At 38.5% G+C, this 15,308-nt stretch overlaps 1 protein-coding gene across 6 annotated transcripts in view; it reads left to right on the top strand.

Moving 5' to 3' along the window:
- The first annotated feature begins 1,444 nt into the window (after positions 1-1,444).
- cadm1a (cell adhesion molecule 1a) overlaps positions 1,445-15,308 on the top strand; it is a 304,829-nt gene continuing 290,965 nt past the window's right edge. For 5 of the 6 annotated variants that reach the window (XM_066646118.1, XM_066646117.1, XM_066646115.1 and 2 more), the window contains exon 1: positions 1,445-1,550. In XM_066646118.1, coding sequence (XP_066502215.1) covers positions 1,478-1,550 — 73 coding nt within the window. In that variant the 5' untranslated portion in view covers positions 1,445-1,477. The remainder of the gene's footprint in view (positions 1,551-15,308) is intronic. The other variant, XM_066646114.1, reaches the window with a different exon arrangement.

Genomic DNA, 15,308 nt, shown 5'->3' with positions numbered 1-15,308 from the left:
TTTGGCAGGGTGTTGTATCCTTTAGCTCAGTTTTGCATTGGGCATGGTGTAAAATCTATGTGCATCTGCTCCAGAGCTTCTCATTGTATTTGTCAGCACTGTTCTAGGCATAATAATATAGATTACATAGCTGTAGTGTATTATTTTAGTGCTTTTATTTTGATAACATTCAACTCATTTGTAGGTAACAGTGCTGAGGAATACAGCTATAGATGAAAAAAGACAATGTTGTATAGTATCTAAAACTTATATTAGCATTAATAATCTGAATATGTCATACTGGAAACGCATTGCTCATATTTTTATGACAAAATACCTTTAGTGTCATTGTGTAAAAATACATAACTATAGATTATTAATATTAGAATAATTTATAATAACATTAGATAATACATTAGAAAACATTTTTGGGGATATGGAATACAACAGCACTGGAAGATCCAAACCTGTGTCCTGTTGCTCTCAAGAAAAATCATGAGAGAGTGTTTTAAAACGGAATGCTACAGCATTAGCAGCTATCTTTGAATTCAGCTGAGTTTAAATCATTTTCACACATGAACATAGGCTGTGTGATACTAAGTGGATGGTCTGGGGTAGCAAGCCTTTGTGCAAAAACATGCCAGTGTGTTTATTGTTTTCAATAGTTCAGTTGCTGAATTATTCAATTATGGAACAGCCCAAATGTTTAAATAAACAAACACAACATAATCTATTGTGGCTTATTACTTTTATCAAATACACGGTGCGGCCTACAACTGAATCAGTGTAACGTGGTATTACATTTACAGTCTATTTATTACTGAATACAAGTATTAAATAGGACATGAGATTGCACAATTTGAACAGTATAGCATGTGTTACGGGAATGATAAATCCAAATGTGTTTAGACGTGAGATCAAAAGCAGAAAAACATGTCCGAGCACGACCACCAGGGGCGCGCTGTCTTCCCCTTAAACGCCGTTGCAAAGTAAAGCCTAAATATGTGTAATAAAACAAAATAAAAAGTGATGAATAATTATTAATAAATAATGTTGAATATTAGGGAATGTATTTTTTTCCTACTAGGACTGGAGAATGGAGTTACACCATGGGAAAACGTTATGGTATTTCTGATTCAATCTTAGCAACTGCTGTCACATTTAAACAGTATTTTAAATAAAGCGGCAGCCGTTACCTAACGGCGTTGTTTGAATAACATAGCAGGATTATTACTGCTGTACTGGATTGTTGTGACATGAATCTGCTGTTTTATATTGCATATTTTGTTGAATATAACACTGTAAACTGAGATATTAGCCATTGTTTGATTTTAAAACTATCACTGAATTTTATGAATGTGTGGTTGTTCTATCTCCCTCCCTTTCCCCCTGCATGTCATTACTCTCTCTCTCTCTCTCTCTCTCTCTCTCTCTCTCTCTCTCTCTCTAGGTGAAGTAGCTACAACTCGCATCGTCAGAAAGAAAGCAGGTGTCCAACATGGCGAACGCGGCCAGCGGATCTCTCGCAGCTCTTCTGTTTTTATTCACGGTTGCGGCGGCTGTTCTCAAAGGTAGGACACGTTTCTGCACGAAATGAACACTTCTCCAGCTTCTAACGGAGGGAAGGAGAAACGGCGAGGGGGGCGTTATAAACTAAACTGAGCTCCGGTGCCGGAGACTCTGCCTCGCCATATGGGATTTTGTGATGAGAGGAGGAAAAAAAAAAGTAAAGAGTTGGCGAAAATGTTAATGGACGGTGAAAGTTGCTGGTGTGCGAGGCGGATTTTCCACTCGAGCGGTCTCGCCGTGCCTCTGTTCTGACTTTAGATGACAGCGGTTTTATTACCGCTGTTTTCTGGAGGGGCTTTAGCGCGTGAATCACTTTAGCCCGGAGACGCTGCTGAAGTGCGGGGAAGAGTGGAGTGGTAGTGAATGAACGCTCTCACGGTCGGGTTTTCTTTACTTTATTCACGAGCAACATCCCTCGCCGTATGACGACCGTGTGGAGAGTTTCGTTCCTCGGTGCTGCGTGACTGTTTTGGACCGTACTCGCGGATGTGCGATTGGAAATCCAGACTTGTTTTTATTATAAAGGTGGTGTGTATCATAATAAGGCACTGGTTGTTTCTCGTGCGCGTAAACACAGTCCCACCAACGCAGAACAAGAACATTTCCTAAAGTGGACTGCACTGTGTGTTAATATCAGTGTGTGATGAGCTGTAGATACAGGAGACCGTTCAGATGACTGCTCTGCGGCATCGCTTCCACACTCTTAGAGAACACGAACTGAACACAGGCTGCTTCACGAAGTGTCCGAAGTACGACTGAGATACTGCGCTCCAACTTTGTCGCGGAATGATTTGTGTGCGCCACGGCGCTTTGTGCAGATAATAAAGTTTCACGAAATAACCCCTAGCTTTAGGAATCTCAGGGAAGCCGATAAGAAGTCTGAACACCCAGACAGATGAGTGTATTCTGGAGAAACACTATCGACGGAACGGCACTCAGTAGCAAAACCAATACGCACTCCACACTTGTCTTTATTATTGCAGCTCCGCAGCACTAGGGAATGCCCTGAATGGCACACGTAGTGGAGCTGCTCTCACATTTTTGTATTTCTGCGGCCATTCATGCTTCTTCCTCTCCTAAACCCCCACACTCGCCCAGCAGCGCTTTAATGAAACCCCACAGAAGGAAGTTACCCGGCCAGTTCATTATGTGCCTCTGCTCCACTGTGATGGAAAAGCATGGAGGCAGAAAGAGGTTGTTATTACAGTCCTGTAATGTTTCGCGCTCCTCTGGTTTGACCACTGCAGCGTGTCGCACCGGGCTGAAGTTGGCTCCTTGTTCCAATTTTCCATTCCACCTTAAATGCTGCAGCGTTTCCATTCTGGCTCCCTGCACGTTTTTAAGGCAGAACGGAAAATTCGAATGAGGAACCAGCCTCTGCTTTGAGTGTGTCGCATTGTGAGAAGGAATACGGGGGAAAAAGAAGGGTTTGATAAGGAATGGAGCTGTTAGTGTTGTCTTTGCAAACAGGCACGGAACTGCCGTCGTATAAAGGGGCAACAAGTCCATTACGTATTCTTGTGTGTGTGTGTTTTGGATCATAGTGCGGTCCTTCAACGGATAGAACGCTTCTTCTGAGCTGCCGCGGGTCTTAGACTTCATTAGCTGTGCTTTTAGAAGGTCCACAGTGAGAAAAACAAACAAACAAAATAAAAAGGGCTAAATCACAGGTTAAAGTGGGGGTAACTGCCCCCCCCCCCCCCCCCCCCCCCACAAGGCTTGTACTGGCCGTGGCCACACGCATAAAACATGCTACACTCACTACATAAGATCTGATTTGTTTATTCTGACTGTAGCACATAGCTACGCTGCTAATCCCTTGATTTAGTTTGAAGGATGTATGACAGCTACAATACACTAAATGTACATGACACAAAGGCAGTAGTTTTGTGTAGTCTACTGTCAGTTGTATATGTACTAGAGGTCTTAAGCTAAAACAATAATTTGTGATTCGGTTTCCTTTATCAATATCACCCAGCAGTACCACTTCCTGTGTTATTATAGCATAATAACATGGTGACTGGACCATACTTTACCATGATTATATGTATTATGGTATCTTGCCTGAGTTAAGTGTGATTAACAAGGGTTGGGCAGTTTTTACCTTACCAGCGAGGTTTAAAATGACTACCAGCCTTTGTCAGTAGTTTTACGGAGACAGTTTAGCAGTCGGAAAATCGGTTATAGTGGTGGTACCCTGAAGGGTACATATTAAGTACCTTAAGTTAGGGAACCTAATTGTACCATATTCTATAATAACGTTACATGTTAAAGTTGTGTTGATTTCATATGCCTCTTTTATGTTCTTTTGTTAAAACCATTCATTTGTTTTCTCTTGCTCTGGGGAATCAGCGATGGAGACAGAAATATGGCTAAATGTTTTAAAGTCAGGGCATATTAAACCTGGCTGATTTACTGACAACATTTACAGATTTGTTAACATTGATTCAAAAAGCTTGTGTCACATTTGCCAGGATGTGTCTTGGATTTACCCCCTCAGGATGTTTTAATATTTAAGGCCTCTGGAGTGAGGCTTGTGTGGCTGTTGTGTTGGGGCTTGAAGCATTGTTTCGTTCTCCCATGGTGGTCTCCTTTAAAATTCTTTACATATGAAAGACATAGGACTCTATGTGTAATGGCTCTTTGTTGATAATAACACTAGCTTCCCATTCCAGGAAGGGCTTTAGGTTGCATTGTGACTTAGGAATGTGCTCAGGGATGAGCATGTAGAGCCAGCTTTCTGGACATAGATTAATGTTAGCGTTGGATTAAAAGACATTTTCATTGGTGATTCTGAATCGAAAAAGCCCACTTAGTCAGGACTTGGGTCTAATCTATATCCTGGGAAGTGGCCCTCTTTGTACAAAGGACAACTTATTTAAGGCGTGCTGCGCAGCACATGTTCCTGTTGCAAATGAAAAAAAAATAGTTTAAGCAGGTTGCTGTTATTAGACATTTCCTCCCCTTTGAAGTGTGTAGTATTTGTTTTGCTCCACTTGGCTGTCAGACTAATACCTTACAGAGTGAAAATGAAAATGGCTGGGGGAGCAGCTAATCCACATAAGAATATTTTGAGGATTACGGCTGGAGTCTACCATGCCCGCCTTGCTATTGATTGGTTGCTTTACTCCAAAAAGAGAGAGAGAAGAGAGGAGACAAGATCCACTTTTATTTTTTTCACTTTGAGCTGTGGTTAAACATATGACTGGTGTTTGTTTTTGATTATATTTTATCCTCTGCGGTACATTCATGATAAACACGCAAACGGCGACCTCCGTCGGATTCAAACGTGAAGTCTCTTTAACGTTTCCAGAGTGGTCTTGTTTCTTACATTGCCTTTCTGAATAATACTCTTTTTTAACAGATATAAAAGAAAATCTTTGATGGCAGAAGTGGAATATATAGATGCTGGATAAGGCTGTCACATCTTTGTGGATAAAACAGCATGTCTGAGACACATTCTAAGAAAAATAAAAACCATGCAGTTGGATAGGACTTGATAAGTGCACTCTGCCACTGACAAAGACAAAAGCTCCTCATTATGTCCACCATCCACACTACAGAAATAAAGATATATCTTGGCAGCATTAGAATGATTTTTTTTAAAGAGACCTCAGTGGCCTCTAAAATTAATTTCACGCCAGTATTTGGAGTGTTTGATCTTCATTTATTCAACCAAAGCTTTTTACACAGAAACACTGAAGCTTTTTTTCAGTGCAGAAACTTGTGAAGTGAATTGGGATGCCTGTTGGCTGAGTAAAGAGTCCATTAGGTTCTTTTTCATGCATGTATCCGTTCCGTTACATTAGTCAGGAAGCTACTGCAGAAAAATTAGGGACATTGTGCAGTGGTAGAAAGTGGCGTGAGATTTGACCGCACCACACTGTGCTAATATTAGAGGTTTTTCAAGTTCTTATTTCTGCTTCAGTTATTTATTAATTAATTTATTTTAAATTCAGAGTCAAATTTATGTAAACATCTCAGTGTCTTAGTGTCTCAATCAATATATTATTATCTGTAATGGTCACTTTCTGCCAGATTAGGAAACTTGATGGATTAAGGCTTAAAACGCCACATTTATTTCAATCAGTGAGCCATTTAAATGGAAGTCATTTGCACTTCACCTATTTACAAGTAAACATGATCAGTCATTACCAGAATGCACCTTGACGCTTGCTGGAAATGGGAACCATCTTATTAACGGATGGTTTAAATCTGTTCTGCAGGTAGTTAATGAACTGAGGAATTGAATTCTGAAATGCAGCAGCAGCAGCACAAACGCCCCCCCCTACACCCCCTCACATCCACCCCCCACATACGTCCTTAGTAGGAGAGCAGCTTGAGCATGAGAGCGCAGTTTACTGTACATCATATTGCTGTTCACACTGAGTAAATTCTCATTAAACGCAGATTACAAGGGAGCATTAGCATTACCTTTAAATACTAGTCACCCCATAGATGTTTTATGTGTTAAGTTGAATCCCTGCTTGCTTCTCAAAATGTATTTGCTATCCCTGTTAAGGCTGTGTACGTTCAATGACTATGATAATCAATCATTTTCAAATGAACACTAAATTAAACCATAATAGCTGAGAAGCTGAGTGGAAAAATTGGTTGTTATATTTGAAATAATGCAGTATAGGTCTTTCGAAACTAATGCTCAGTTGTATGAGATGAAATACTGTCACAGAAAACTTATTCAATTTAATTTGCCTTGTTTTACTTACTTTAATTACTTACATTGATATGTCACTTGTATTTTAGCTTACTTTTTGCTATAATAAGAAATCGGGTAAATATTCTTTGAAGGAAATTTAGTTGCACATGTACCTTCACCATTATAATCCTCTGTGCAATGGTAGAGTATGGGGTGATGACATATTACACACAACTGTGTAATTCTAAAAGATCAGGCTTTGCTCAGAATCATTTGTCTCTCTTGATGGATTATAGCTCTTTAGGTCATTTTTAAGGAAATGTGCATTTAAAGGTAGAGTTAAGTTTACATTCTAGACTTCAAAAGCCAAAGTAAATTGGAACTGAATATTAATGTCATGAACAATAACAAATATAAATATGGAGAGTGGAAACTATCTTCATCAGGATCTTTAGTTGAGTATTTTTATCTGATAAAGACAGGAATATGAGGGGGTAAAATAACAACAACAACATCAACAGCAAAAAAAAAAACAAACAATGACAGAATACTTAACACATGCTGAGACTATTCTAGGCACACAAAACCATTACTGTGTTAAAGGATTTGTTAGTTTTATTCTGCTCTCTGTAGTTGAGGGTATTATAATGTCATGCAAATAATCCGACAAATAAAGCCAAATAAAACTGTTGGCAAATGCAGGTTATTGGAAACACCGAAGACTTTAAATGAGTTAGAGGTTATAGTCTCTCTCTGTGTGAGGTATTCTTTCATTGTGCTGTTTGTTTTAGCTGCTTTAAGCCGGAAAAATTGATACAGAGAACGAGGTAAATGTGCGCTCAGTCTTCTGCGGTTTCAGTCCATTCATTATCGTGTACTCAGAAGCGCCTCATGAGCCTGCTTTTGGACTTATCGTTTCTGTTGGATAATTGGATGTATTGCAGTTTGTTGTTCTTGTTGCATCAGACCCCATTTGCATCTGGTATTAAAATTTGCCCTCAAGCATTTGTCAGTGGCCATGAATGACTCCTAAGAGAAATGTGTAAGTCTTAATGGTAAAGACTTGTTGCTCCAGCTCCCAAGGAAGGCCAGGATGCACAGTGGATATATGCAAGAGTAAATACCTCTTAATAACTCTTTATATCATATTTGACAATAGGAAGCTGCGGGGCAAATATAACTGTTATCAGATTACAGATGATAACATGTGGGTTGCACAGTATATGTGTGCAATAAAAGTTAATTACCCAATCAGGCAGTACATGTGTAGATATTAGCTTGAGTTACCCACTACCAATTGTACAAGACTTGTAGTTTGACTAGACGTACTCTTAGTTGATCAGTGTAGTGATCAGGTAGTGTCTCTGTCAAACGTCTCCAGGTTCCTGGGGTTGCGGGTTCAAGCCCACCTCATGCCCTTGTTTTTGTGAGTAAGTAATGTCTTGTGATGGACTGGACCCCCATTCAGGGTGTGGCCAGGCTCCTGACCATCTGTAACCCATAAGATGACGCAGTTATAGAAAAGATTAAACTAATAACAATAAAATCAAGGGTGGCGCAGCAGGTACTGTCACTGTCACACAGCTCCAGGGACCCGGAGGTTGTGGGTTCAAGTACCACTCTGGTTGACTGTCTGTGAGGAGTTTGTGTGTTCTCCCTGTGTCCTTGTGGGTTTCCTCCGGGTGCTCCGGTTTCCTCCCACAGTCCAAAAACACAGTAGGTGGATTGGCGACTCAAAAGTGTCCGTAGGTGTGAGTGTGTGAGTGAATGCCTGAGTGTGTGTGTTGTCCTGTGAAGGACTGGCGCCCCCAGGGTGTGTTCCTGCCTTGTGCCCAGAGATTCCGGGTAGGCTCCGGACCCACCGCGACCCTGAACTGGATAATCAGTTACAGACAATGAATGAATGAATGGTAGATCACAAATTTAAAGTAAAAGAAAAAAAACACCAACTGATTATTAGATTAGATGCAGAAAGTTACTCAGATGTGCACATCCTAATTAGTATGACTATATTTTTGTTATTTTAAATGAGTGAGACATGTCCACCTGAGAGCAATTTAGCTAGAGCAGTATCGTTTACCTGTTAACCCTTAAAAATAGAATATACTTAGTAGGGACATGCAGTTCCAGGAGAAACCTTAATTATTTAACTCTTGCATTTTGTGAAAGTCCATGAGCAAAAGTTTAAAATCATAAAATGAAGAAAATGTCATTATTGTTGTCAAAACATTGCAGACAGTGTTACAGTATAGATATGATAGTGTATTTTAATATGCTGCCACTATCAAAACTAAACATTAACTATGACCCAACAATGTAAAGATGAGCTAGAATATCCAGATTCAGCCCTACTGTTTAGCTTATAGGGACCTGGACAGAGGTACTTTACGCTTTCTCTGTTCCTACTCTGAATTTAAAATGAGTATGACCTCAACCTTCTCTTGAGGACCAAAATAAAAATAAAATAACCCTTATTTTATAAAGAATGAGGTCAGTTATTTGCCCTGGTTTGTCCCCCACACCTAGCTTAAATCAGATGATGTGACTCTTCTTGATGAACTAAAATGGGTCATGCTATAATCTCTCAGTGTCTGTCAGAGTTCTGCGCTATAAGGTCACATGGCTGCTCTTTGCTGCTCTTCTAAACAGCAACACACGAATTCAATGTTCTAAAAATGTAACCCCTCAGGTCAACATGAGATTAAAAATAGCTGCCAAGTTTTGATCTGCGAGTCCGCCGTATGCCCTCCAGGGGTTCTGCTTCTTGTGTTGTGGTTTTATCAGAGACATGTCAGGATTACTTTAACGATTAGAGATGCATTAGGCATTTCTATGAACCACAGTGATTCAAAAGCTGATCTACAGATGGAAATCTACCTGCTGTAATCTTGGGAAACACGCTTGCAGTTCTGTTAGGCTTTTTGACACATGCTACAGCTCTACTCACTCTATTTCATTCATCATCATCATCATCATCTTTGCCACTTGATCCATTTCAGGGTCACAGTTATTTCATTCTTAATAATAATAATAATAATAATAAACAGTTACATTTCTACATTACCAAAGCAATAAGGGAGCTCGTTTTGTTGCTGTGTAGAACCATTTCTTTGAAAAACCTTTAAACAGTATCCTAAAAAACAACAACTTTGAATGGGTTTTAACAAAACATATTTTTCCAAGTAATTTGGCACAGATTCCACTGGTCCATGAAATTTTAACATAATGGAGAAAACATCTGGTATTGTGTGAAAGTGTTGTTTTTTTTCTTCTCAAACAATGAGGGGAAAAAAATGACGTGTTACATAATGTCCATGAAAAACCTCTATAGGGTCTACATTTGATTTCCTTAATGTTATATAGGGTTAGTTTCTTGGACAGATTTATTCCTAGGCCAGGAGTACAAAATGAATGCTGAGACGAGATTCTTCATTGTAAAGAAGATGAATTTCAAGCCCAGGCTTAGTCACTGTCAGTGAAACCACCAACACTGTTTCGGCATTTCTTCCATCTAAAATGTCTGCTACTTTGAAATGGGTCCTCTGGTTCCTTTAGCTTATGTTGTCATTTAGTCTTAGTTTCAGTAAATCCTATAATGCCAAGTGTTTGTATGGAATTGTGGGCCTTACTTGATAATGTATAATTTGGTCACTTAAAAGCACATTGATGTACAACAGTTAAAGGGAATAAGCAAATCATGACATCCTTTTGTTCTTGTTATTGTGCTCAGTATCACAAAAGATAAAAAACACTGCTTTGCTACTGTAAACTAAACATGCTGTTTCCTGATGCATGTGACTGTATATCATATAAATCACATTTGACTAAATAAAATCCATTCATTCATTCATTCCTTGTCTGTAACTGCTTTTTCTTTTTTGGAGTGGTATAACTGTTTTTAAATGTTATTGTGAATTACTATAACTGTGGACCATATAAGAGTCCATTCAATTCACAATTTACACACAGTGTAATATGCAGCAGACATTTTCTAATCATGTAAACAAACAAACAAAAACTACACCCCCTCAACAAAAGAAAAGAGACAGAAGTGTTTGTTTAGACGGTTACAAAACTGGTGATTTATAGAGTAGAGCCTAATGCAAACATGTTTAAACCAAGCTGTTGTATCTGAAATAAGTCTCCCAAGTGATTCTTGAATTTTGTAAACACGATATCACTTACATTTCCTGTTCATTTAACTTTACTTTTTCAACGTTTAATTTGAAATGTACAGAAACACTCCCTTCTATGATTTGTTTTTAGGTCTGTGAATTGCTTGTTCTGAAATAATATAAACTGATGTTTATGCATTATAGTGGACCCTTCAGTGCCCAGTAAATATACCACTGGCAAATTGTTTTCTCTCAGCAGTGCCTTGTGTTAATCCGGCTGTGTGATGGCTTGCATTGTACCACCTGATAACACTGACTACGCTGTCTCTGGGGAGATTCCATAATGTTCTAAAAGCTCTTCAGGCTTAAGACCATATTTTTGTGAATGTGACCACTCAAAGTAGTAAAGTAACTTCGTGTTTGTGTAAGCTTGCCTTTCAGCATTCTGACCGTTTTTTCCATTGTGGCTTAAAATAAATGAAAATCTTTTTTTTTTTTTTTTTAATCACTTGCATTGCGTCTAGTAGGGGTGTTGAAATTAACCATATAGTTGATGCATTGAGAGTGGATGTGGGTAATTCAGCATCGATGCTGTGGGAGACCATAATCGATTATAATGTGATGATGTCATTCATCACATACGTGATAGCAAAAATGGCAGAGAGAGGTTGTAAGGTTTCAAAAGCCGATATATGGATACATTTTGGATTCTACGAGCTGACTGTGAAGTGCAAACTGGAGAAGTCACTTGCATTGTGATTAAACACCATATAAAATTCACTTAATTGAATGCTACCTGGTGTCTGCTGCATTCTGGATTGTTCCAGATGATGTCATACTCAGGAAATGTTCTTATTTGTTGACAAATGTGTTGCACTTTGTCATAAGTACTGTTGTCTGCTGTGTTCATACTCAATGTTTGTTAAATAAAAAAGGGAGATTATATCATACTGTTTGTGTTTGCTGATAAAAACAAAACCATGTGAATTAATATAGAAAATTGATGTGCCGCATCGTGATATCGAATTGAATCATTGACATGATAATCGTAATCGAATCGAATTGTGAGACCAGTGACGGTTCACACCTCTATTGTCTAGTAAAATATAACTTGTGTGTCTCATTAGATCATTTAAGATTAGCAAATAAACATCCACATATAAGACACATTAGAGTTTTAAGAGGTCCAGCAGCACTCTGTAATAGATTCTCAGTCCGTATCCTCATTTATTTTAGGGGGAGGTCTTCTCAATCTGAATTGGTTAATCCTGTTGTCACATGGGTCTCTTTTTGCTCCCAACTGTGCGGAGACCAGACTTGATCTGAGCTTGGGTGCACCAACCATCTGGATGTGCTTTTTTCTTTTTTTCACGTTTCCCCCCCTCCCAGGTCAGACAGCATTTCCCCAGCAAAGTAACGAGACATAAGTCAGAGATAGGGTGGCTCTGCTTTCTGGGTCAAGTAAAGAGGAAATTGCTGTAGCACTGGAGGATTACAGTTCAAGGCACAATATGTGGAAAAGCCTAGTAGAATGAACATAAAGCAGATAGAGGTGATTGGGGAGAAGTATGGCATGAAGGTTGGTTCATGTGTCTGAATGCATGCACATCTGTGATAATCCATATCTCACAGATAGTGGGTCAACGTGCTTGGTTACAGTGATATTGTATTATAATAATAAAAATAATACACCTCTTCTAATGCTGTTTTATCAGATATCTTGACTGGTTGGTTTAACAGCCAAAAAACCCTGCATTCCACCTAGAGGTTTTTAATTTAGGCTTTAAAATGTGTTCAGTGGTTATATTTAGAACTTTTGGAATTTAAAGCACCATTTGGATGCCCACATTGACCTTATAAAAATTATTTCTAATGGAATTTATAGATAAAGAAAGGCAGTATTTTTATTACTGCTATACAGATAATAACAATACATAGTATCAGACTGGATTTTTGTTTCCTGTGTAAAAGCTGTGTGCTGAAACACTTAGTATTATTTAGCTTTAGATGTATCTCAAATAATGTAATTATACACAGTTATACAATTATACATATCTCAGTCTATTACAAACCCAGACTGATGCACATTGATGTACAAAACCAGTTTAAAGTCGCTTTTCCAAATTTTGGTTTTTAATACTATTTTGCTTATTATTTTAATCTTTATTTTTGTGTTAGTGTGTGCATCATTGTGTTATTTTGTTATAGTTATGTCCTGTCATTTATGTTCGCTGTGAATATTTATTATGGTTCTACACTAAGTGTCCTTGAGTGTCCTGAAAGTCATAATAAATTAAATTCTTTTTCAACTTTTTCATCTTTATCAATGTTGTCTATCAATAGTGTTAATCAGTACTGCCCGACATGAAGAATATCAGGTATTGGCTTCTGTCTACAATATCAGTGCACCCCAAGTTTGAGCAATGTGGATAGATCATTCCTAAATGCAGAAGGTTACTAGAGCTAGCTGTCATCTGGAAGTGAATCCCCAGATTGTCAGTCTCTCCTAGAGCATTTTTTTTTCTTCGTTCAGCCCATCCTTAACCTTTTCACATTGTGTTATAACCACAAAGACTGAGCCAGAGACTGAGCCTGTGGATCGACTGAATCTTACAGCAGATCCCCCAGATACTTCCTACCACTCACAGCAATTCCTCTAAATTTGTCTGAAGAATCTGTTTCGATTGGCTTTCTCATCCCTGTAGTGGTTTTCATGGTACAGTAATGGCAGAAAAGCACACAGCAGGATTTGGGAAGAGGAGCATAATTTGTCGTCTTCCACATTTTGGGATGGACACAAATTTATTTATTTATTTTTTTGGATGAGGCTATTTTTGCAGAAGTGTACACTGGAATTGAAATTGTGTCGCAAACTTGACGAATGAAACGCTGTCTCAAATTGAACAGTGGACAGCAGTAAATCACCAATCATCTTGGTAACCATGGCAACCGAGAAACTCGAGGCGGCTTTGTGGCATCACCAAAAGTGCCATACAGCTTGTGGTTCATGATATATATGTCTATTTTCAGTTTCAAAATAGGTCCCCTGCTGTTATATCAGTCACACTAATAGATAATTCATGCTTCGATACCCTTGCCTGCACAGCTGCAATCCCAAGAGAGCTGGCTCCTCACCTCTCTTGGTCCTTAGAAGTTTTTTTTCTCTCCCCAAAAAATTCCTCACTGATGCAAGACCTTTGGAAACAAGGATATTATGCTGTGGTTTAACTATAGAGCACTGAACAATTCTTAATTTAATGGGATTTTGTTTTTTAAATTATCTTTTGAAGAATTGGAATTCTTATTTTCAATTACAATTCTTCAGTGTGCTTTCTTTGTAAGAAACAAATGCATTATCATATCACATTGCAAAACTACACCTCAGAAATCAACAAATTATTAGAAACATATAAACAGACGTAGAAATGAATTAATTCATATGTAAAATATAAGTGTGAAAAAGATACACGCAGAAATGATTTGTAAAAATGTGTTACATCGGAAATCAAAAGCTTGACCTGAGCTCTTATCTGAAAATCAAATGTAGCCTACAGAGAGGCTTGGATAAACATCTCAGCAGTGTTCAGCAGGCTGAGGAATCGACGCTGAATCAAACTGCATCGAGTAACAAATCAAGATTGCAATTTTAATACGATTTTTCTTGTTGTGCAGCTCTGAAGATTGAGAATAATAAGTTGGGCCTGTGGAGGTGTATCCTTGTCATTTTCTTCCAAACATTAACAATATTAAGCTATAATGTTGACCAATTCAGTGTGATCTTAGTGCATTTAGACATTTGGGTTACTTGTGACAGTGCCTTCACTTGTAAATCAAGACCTTATTTGAGCATATGCTAAGGCGTTAAAGAGTTCTCTGTCCTCCTTGTGTTGCAGTTGGAGGTAGAAATGTTGGGGTTTAAATGCAATTAGGATGCACTGTATCTCTGCCTTGCTGTTTCACTGTGCCCACATTATTCTGCTTCCATCTGGATATAATTGGAGTAATTAAATCTAATGACTTTTATAATTCTACAGCACTATAAGTGGCATGATAAAGTGCTAAGAGTCCTGTGTCCATGACGAGAATAATGGGAGGTGATCAGTGTTTCCAGTAGTGTTGGTTAAGCATGGAAATGCTGTCATGCTATAAAAAGTCTGTTGTGTTTGGAGTCCAATTTTCACCTTGTATTAATAATTGATCCCGTGAGAGGAGATTTCATTGGAAACAGGCGCCCTGCTCATGGCCCATGTCCGTCCCATACAGCTTAGCCAAAGTTTGCTGCTCTGTGCAGTCCTCTGTTGTGTTTTCAGTGTCACAGAGAGGGCAGGCTGATGTGTCAATAGAAAGCAACCCGTTGTGAGCAGTGGCAGGTTTCTTCTATGCTGTTTCATGCATACAGCTGTATCCCTGGCTAGGTGTGAAAATCTGCCCCTAAAGCACTGTGGGAATTAATGGATTCAGTCTTCAGGAGAGTAACACATGGATAAACATACATTAAAGGGAAATGATTGCATATGTTTCAGATTGATGAGGAAGAAAATGTAGTGGCTGCCTCAGGATTAGCTCTTTATTACAGGGTGCATGGCTAAATGGATATGTTGCATATTTGAGTTTGGGGCTTACTCGATGACTCGATTAGGAAAAATAATCAAACAAGAATTCCCTCAGTTCAATGAATTGGCGGTGACTGGTTGAAAATTTGCATGGTGTTGATGGACACCTATTTTAAATTCTTCTGCGGATTTTTTTAAAAGTACAAAATAGTGCAGTGTTTCATCTTAATTATATATAGCTCATGTAGTTTTGTTTGTATTGTCATTAATAAAATAGTGCTTCCTAATCATGTGTACATTAGTAAATTGCTAATACAATTAATAGTGGGAGCCCTGTATGAGACAATTTTGGGCTCATATATTTTAGATTCTCTGAACCGATCTAATTCAACACACAGTCTGTCTCTGTCTCTAGTTTGTAAAGCATATTTTAAA

Source organism: Hoplias malabaricus, chromosome 15, assembly GCF_029633855.1.
Source record: "Hoplias malabaricus isolate fHopMal1 chromosome 15, fHopMal1.hap1, whole genome shotgun sequence".
Taxonomy (NCBI): Eukaryota; Metazoa; Chordata; class Actinopteri; order Characiformes; family Erythrinidae; genus Hoplias; species Hoplias malabaricus.
The sequence above is the reverse complement of the archived record's forward strand: the minus strand, read 5'-3'. Positions and strand labels throughout refer to the sequence as shown.